The 7,192-nt window shown below is 37.2% G+C and overlaps 1 protein-coding gene across 2 annotated transcripts; it reads right to left on the reverse strand.

Moving 5' to 3' along the window:
- Window positions 1-2,582: 2,582 nt before the first annotated feature.
- LOC147556276 (serine/threonine-protein kinase STY13-like) lies at window positions 2,583-6,443 on the reverse strand. 2 transcript variants are annotated; one of them, XM_086664110.1, is made up of 3 exons: window positions 6,125-6,443; window positions 4,742-5,772; window positions 2,583-3,231 (listed from the first exon to the last, which is right to left on the reverse strand). In XM_086664110.1, exons 2-3 carry the CDS (start codon window positions 5,644-5,646, stop codon window positions 2,892-2,894), a joined length of 1,245 nt encoding a protein of 414 aa, XP_086520236.1. In that variant the 5' UTR covers window positions 5,647-5,772; window positions 6,125-6,443; the 3' UTR covers window positions 2,583-2,891. The 2 variants fall into 2 exon arrangements, with proteins under 2 accessions (XP_086520236.1, XP_086520237.1); XM_086664111.1 differs by having other exon boundaries at window positions 4,742-5,766; window positions 6,125-6,262.
- Between the last annotated feature and the right edge of the window lie 749 nt (window positions 6,444-7,192).

The following is a 7,192-nucleotide window of genomic DNA, read 5'->3' on the forward strand; positions in this document are numbered from 1 at the left end:
TTTGAGATGAAAGACATGGGCGCTGCAAAGAAGATACTGGGAATGGAGATTAAGAGAGAGCGGTCAAGTAAGAAACTGTACTTGAATCAGAAAGGTTACATCGAACGAGTAGTTTCTCGGTTCGGGATGCAGAATGCGAAGGCGGTGTCAACACCTTTGGCACCACACTTCAGGCTCTCGGGAAAACAATCCCCCACTACTACGGTGGAGAAGGATCATATGGATCGTATACCGTATGCTAGTGCAGTTGGCAGTTTGATGTACGCTATGGTGTGTACTCATCCGGACATTTCACAGGCGGTCAGTGTGGTTAGTAGGTTTATGGCAAACCCGGGGAAGACACATTGGGAAGCTGTGAAGTGGGTCTTGAGGTACTTGAAGGGTACCGTTGATACGGGTTTGTGCTTTGGTGGAGACACATGTCAGGTAAGCGGTTATGTTGACTCGGATTATGCTGGCGATCTAGATAGAAGACGATCTACTACTGGTTATGTATTTAAGGTACATGGTGCTCCAGTTAGTTGGCGATCGATGTTACAATCTACAGTTGCGTTATCTACTACGGAGGCCGAGTATATGGCTATGGCCGAGGGTGTGAAGGAAGCATTGTGGTTGTGGGGTCTTCTAGATGATCTAGGGATTAAACAGGAGTGCGTGGATGTATGGTGTGATAGTCAAAGTGCGATCCACTTGGCGAAGAATCAGGTCCATCATGCTCGTACTAAGCATATCGATGTCAGGTATCACTTTGTACGAGATGTCATAGAGGAAGGTGATGTTTCTCTCATGAAGGTTCACACAGATGAGAATCCCGCGGACATGTTGACTAAAGTGGTGACGTGTAGCAAGTTTCAGCATTGCCTGGAATTGCTACAAATCGACTCGTGTTAAGTTGCCCGAAAGGGCGTAATGGCGACAAGGTAATCTTTATCTGAAGGGTTGGTAGAACTACGGTAGGCTTGATCCTATAAAAGGGTACGTAGGCAACCATGGTCATATGGTGCAGTCGGATGAAGTTACAAAAAGAAGATATATCTTACAAGGAGTATCCTGGTGTTCGTCCAAAATTTGAAGTATATCAAATTGTGTACGAGGTGGAGAATTGTAAGAGGCAGTTTCTAAAAATTGAAGAGGAGGTTTAAGAGGCAGCAATAGGCAGTTTCCAAATTGGGATGGTTTCCAATTTTTTGGCTCAATAGGCAGTTTCCAATTTTTTGGCTTATAATATATATAAATAGGGGTTGAGTGCTTTGTAATCAACACACCAACACAAGCAACAACAACTCTTCTTTAGAGAGCTAGAGAGAGAGCAAGAGTGAGAGAAATTTTTCATAGTTTTTGAGCGGTGTTAAATTTCTCGGTCGTCGAAGATTTAGTATAGAAGGTTAATTTCTATACGGTACCATCTTGGGACGAACTTGCGGATTGTGTTAGTCGTCTTCATCTATCCTTCAATAAAGATTTCTTGTTCGCCCGAGGACGTAGGCTTTAAAGCCGAACCTCGTTAAATTCTGTTCGCATATTTGATTTTGACTTAGCTTTTCGATTAATCTTCATAATCGGATCAATTTCTAGGATAGGTTCGATAGCTTCCGCGACTTTTAGTTATAACATGGACAATTAGAGATATCTCAAGATGACACTTCAGAAATAGAGTGTCTTCTTGGGATATCTCTATTCCACCTTCGACACGTCATCTTAGAGATCCAAGTAGGATGTTGCATTGGAGAGAGTTTTCAATAAAAAATTCTATGCGGCACTCTGAGTTTCTAAGATTGAGTGTTGCATTGGAGATGCTCGAACGGCCATATATAACCCTTACTGTCGTCTGGCGGGCATGTGACTCCATCTATTCATATTTCTATCTTATTTATATCGAAGTTCAATTAATCACGGACCACCACTTCTATCGAAATTAAATTTGAGACTTCCGATATGTAGGAGTGGGTGTCCAACCACTAAGCCAAATGGCGGTCCACAATGGACAAACCTTGATGAAGAGGAACTTAATGTGGAGGAATGTTAATGAATATCAAACCTAATGTTGTATGAACATATAGATAGCAAGGATGACGTTTTTGGCAATTTTGGACAGGAAGGAAGAGTGTTCAATTTTGGCAACTATGGTTTCCGACATTTCGGACTCTATAGTTTTGGCAACTAAATATAGGTTAACTCTATCCTAACAATAGAGGGGCAATATTGGGAGGAAATAATTGCTTTCAGGGCGACCAAAAAGTACACTTTGGATGTGAATACTTTGGACCTAATTCACATTTCAAATTATATTTTGGATTTATAGTCTCTATTAGTTTACGACTAGATATATGACTAATTACTCTCTTTTCTTTGGAAGTACTCTCTCTCTCTCTTTTGGTCCTTAGATCCTGAAAATCTTTAAATATTGTGTATCTATAAGGTTGGGAAGGCACAAGCATCTCCCTGCCAGGCCCTGCATAAGACTACAAATTTTCACATCTTATTTGTCGAATAAACCGACTAACCAAAGTTTTGAGGAGTATGATTGTATTCTTCATATACCAATTGCCTGAGCTTTCATTACAGAAATCTCCCATTATCAATGAATACAAACAACTATATATAAACTAGAAATATAACTACAAACTAGTTCTTTTTATACCAACACTTCAACATCAGCAACACTATTTGTCTAGTAAAATATCAAAACAAAACCAGTAACCAGATATGCAAACACACTAATAGAGATTGACAGTTTTTATACTAATACTTCCTCTTCTTAATTTCTTTCTTTATTTCCTACTTTTGTTCTCTATAGACAATGCTGTATAAACAAGGTTCAGAACTTAAACTCAAACTCACCTTTTTTTTGTTGCTCTTGTTCGTCTCCTTTTGTTTCCCTTTATATCGAATCAGTCGGAAGTCAAGGGTTGAGTCAAGCAGCATCTGAAACGAGCTTTACGAACATTAGTCATGACATCTGTCTCTGCATTCTCAAGCATTCTTACAATGTCGGAGAAAGGTGGTCGAATTTCAGGATCTGCATCCCAGCACCGAGACATTATCTGAGCAAGAGATGGAAGACAATCGTTCGGGATAATTGGCCTGACACCTTTGTTTACAACAGCAAAGGCTGCCTGTACTGCTGTCATGTTCTGAAATGGAAGCTGGCCTGTGATGAGCTCCCAAAGAACTATTCCGAAGCTGTAGACGTCTACCTTTTGTGTATAAGGCCTATGCTGAATCATTTCTCTGCACACAAATGAGAACGTGTTTGAATTGTAAATAACTAGATGTTTTTAATAATAAATATGTCAACGTTAAGGAGAGAAAGGTTCAAGTCTTAAAGAGTGACTAATTACTCTCTGACGAGTGGTCCTGAACCGGTGGAGCGATTCTAGTTCTTCCCAAAGGAGACCACCACGCACCCTATTGCCAATTTAGTTATCTTCCTATCTTCACAATCAAAATGTTGATCGGATCTATCGTATTTCCTTTAACAAGTATACTACCGCAGTTTTAGTTATAATTCGATTTTTTGTCTCAGCTTTCCCATTTTAACATTTTTCCAGCTGACCTTAAAGAGCTAATACGGCTCTAACCGTGACACAAGTGGATCGCTGAGTATTATATTAGTAATATCTCACTGAACACCCATAAAGTGATGACACTTGACCTTAAGTATGATTTGCAAAACTTTTGCACCATTTGGCAAGAAAGTCATCACGGAGAAAGTCTGATAACCACTTGTAACTAGTGTTTGGGAAGGAGACTAATGGAAATCCTAAAAAAACCAATATGGTAAGGAAATAACAGATGCATATCAGAATTAATAGAACCGGACAAGCTAACATTTAACTGATATTACACTTAACGAATGTGAGACCGTGAGTCACTTTTGCAAGAAAATTTCATGCATGAGATGGACATTAGTCACCAAGGGATGATGAAAGGGGTATCTAAAACCTGCTTTAAGTCCCAACAACAAAAGCTCAGTTTTAGGTATCACGAAACGAATCACATCAAAATATAAGTGCTACCATATTACTTCCATAAGAAACATCCTCAAAAGAAGCTCTTTCTTTCGCTTCTTATAATTGGCATTTTATATTGAAGAATTGTTTCGCAATTGAGAAGAATGCCAAATTTGATATTATACTACAAAAGCTTGCTACTTCAGAAGATTGTCCATAAGATAAAGGAAGGGAAGACAAAACCCAGAGGTCCAAACGTGCTAGACAGGCGAAGGTCGGCACTTCATTAATACAAAGTCTAAATACACACTCTATGGTGCACTCATGGAAATTCTATAGTGTATGTTGCATGATTAGTATAATATTATCAGATGTACTGAATAATGACACTGTAGGTATGATCCAGATGCGCAAGGTTTGTATTATTCTATATGCAAAAGCTACCATTCTAAATAATACACCATATACTTGGCCTTTTTAAAAGATCAAACAAAGAAGCTTGTAAGTTTCTAATTGTAGTCAGACAAATTATTACAGCACGATATTAAGGAAAGAAAGTGAACTGCTAGAAGGACCTTCGGAAGTAAAATCTTCAAACACCGTAACAATATGTGAAGGACATGATCAACATTAACATTTGGCACGTTAGCAGTTTAAACTTCTGTAATCAAGACAAGAGTGTATAGATGCAATAATTGTTGACGACGAAGTTTCAATTCAAAAAGTAGTTCACGGTATAGACATGATATGGTAAATAAAATAAATAATGATGGGTTCAAAAAGCTTACGGAGCCATCCAACGGTAAGTTCCAGTCTCTGGTGTCATGCCCTCCGTCTGAACCTCGATACGTGCCACCCCGAAATCTGCAATCTTAATTGACTTGTCTGCAGAAATCAAAAGATTATCAGATTTGAGGTCTCTATGTATGAAACCAAGACCATGCACATATGCCATTCCTCTAGCAACATCCAAAGCCTGCTTCACTGCCAATCTTAATGGCACAGATCTATTCTTCCTTTTTGTCAAGAACTGTCGGACTGATCCTCCCTTCGCATACTCTGTCACAATGCACCAAACCATCGGCTTACGACATGCCCCAACAAAACGGACTATATTCGGGTGCCTCAGAGTAGCAAGCATCGTAACTTCCTGCTGAAATTGCTGTTCCATTAATTGCACCCTCTCAAGACTGTTTTCGGGTCTTTCCAGAATCTTTATTGCAACATCCTCACCATTATATGTTCCTTTGTAAAGCTTTCCAAAAGCTCCCTGTGCAAATGCCATTCCCATAATGAGCCTCCTCAAGTCAATTGTCCATTCATCGTAATTTTCAAGCCCTTCAGTAGGGATATTATTATCCATTAGTGCTTGTGCCAATGCATCCTCGCTCAACACGTACGGTTCCCTACCGACTGGATGAATAACACTGTGGCCCACAGAGTTATTGTTGTGAACAGGCTTAAGGCCAGGATGATTAAGCATATGAGTGTGGGAATTGTTCGACCCAACACTACTGTTGTCTACCGACATCGATCCAGACCTACCACCATTGCTTGATTGCAAGCTTGCCATGCTATCAATCGACATTTCGTCGTCGCCAATCTTTCGGTAAAAACCTGGGGCGAATTCGTACGCATTGTTTCCATAGTTGGAATTTCCTATAATTCCAGCAAATTTTGTCCCCTCTGCCATCTTGTACACTTAAAAGAAGCACAATTGTGATATATTTCTCTATTTTCTCAGCATACTCTAAAAGATCCTATAACACAACTCCAAACCTTTAAATCCCTTACACCTCAATTTCTTCAAAACCTGTTTCTGCAAACCAAAATCTCAGTAAAACCCCAAAACATATTTTTATCAAATCAAACATCACATTTCTTTATAGTGAAAAAAGGGGAATACCCAAATTGATTAAAATCTTTCTATACAAACTTCAATTAAAGATCTTATCAAAATAAGCAGATTGATCATTATCTTTCTATTTTAAGCTACATGCATGTCAAGAGAGAGAGAGAGAGAGAGAGAAATAACATTCACAATCATCAACTACTTGTATTTCTAAAGCAAACAAACTAGACTGAAACAAGTAATAATCAATGAATCTTGCAATCAAATACTTCAATACCCTAGAAAAATGAAAGATTATCAAAATAAACCCAAGATTTACCTTGGTTGATGTTTCCAGTAATCACAATTTCAGGCACAATTGTAGAGAGAAAGATGAAAGATTGTAGAGAGAGAGGTTAATTTCAGAAGAGCTAGAGAGACTTGAGAGACGACTAGTACCATGACCCAGTACTAGTACAAGGAAAATAAGAAAAAATATATTATTATTAATTTTCGTTACTTTTTTAGCTATTTAGTTTATTAATTTAATAATTTATTTTTCTTCTATTTATGAATTAAAAAAACATATATAGAGAGAGATGTTGGACCAGACTTGATTTTTCTAAGTTTTACTAGTCGTCGTTCTTAAAGGATTAAACGACTTTGGGAGAATATTCTCTCAATATATTGATAGGTGATTGGGAAAACGTACGAAATTGGTAATTGTAAAATTACTAAAATACCCTTTTGATATATTCTAGAGTAATGTTTTGAAAATTCACCATTTTTTATTGGTATTTTTGGGGTGAGAAATGCTATGTGGCCTGCTGATGTCAACGCGAGAGCTGATGTGCCTAGCCACGTCGGGCAAAATTGTGTTCCTCCCATAAAGATAATGTTTTTGTTATGGATGATAATTTAAAAAACTAAAATTGGGAGAATAATAGGAAACTAGACTCAGTGTGGAATAATACTTGAAAAAAAATATATTTTACATTTAACACACATTGATTGTCACTAACATTTTGCAAAAAACATTTTTCGATTTGTCTTGTGAAGAAATAAACGATTTTCGCATTTTTTGTTTTATTTTTGACAGAAACATTAAACTGCTGCATTTTTTATTTGCCTTTTCAAAATATTAAAATGTTATGTATTATCCTTTGTATTTGACAAACCATTAACAGATAAATACTAATATTTTAGATAATACATTATATTAACAATATAATGATAGATATCGTCAACATTTTATAACAAGTCAGGACATAATTATATATGTTGTCAACAACTTAACAACATAACTATATATGTTGTCAACAATTTCTAACAACATATTTTTATATATTGTCAACAGTTTAATTATAATAATTCAGGACAATAGTTTGAGAAATCCATTAAAAACAGT

The sequence above is a fragment of the Eschscholzia californica genome, unplaced genomic scaffold, assembly GCF_041429995.1.
Source record: "Eschscholzia californica isolate CP2 unplaced genomic scaffold, dmEscCali1.0.p SCAF_2, whole genome shotgun sequence".
Taxonomy (NCBI): Eukaryota; Viridiplantae; Streptophyta; class Magnoliopsida; order Ranunculales; family Papaveraceae; genus Eschscholzia; species Eschscholzia californica.

Coding starts and splice junctions, on each gene's coding strand:
- LOC147556276 (XM_086664110.1), bottom strand. CDS start 5,646: ATGGCAGAGGGGACAAAATTTGCTGGAATTATAGGAAATTCCAACTAT. Junction 3,232..4,741: donor ACTTACCGTTGGATGGCTCC/GTAAGCTTTTTG, acceptor ATTTGTGTGCAG/AGAAATGATTCAGCATAGGC.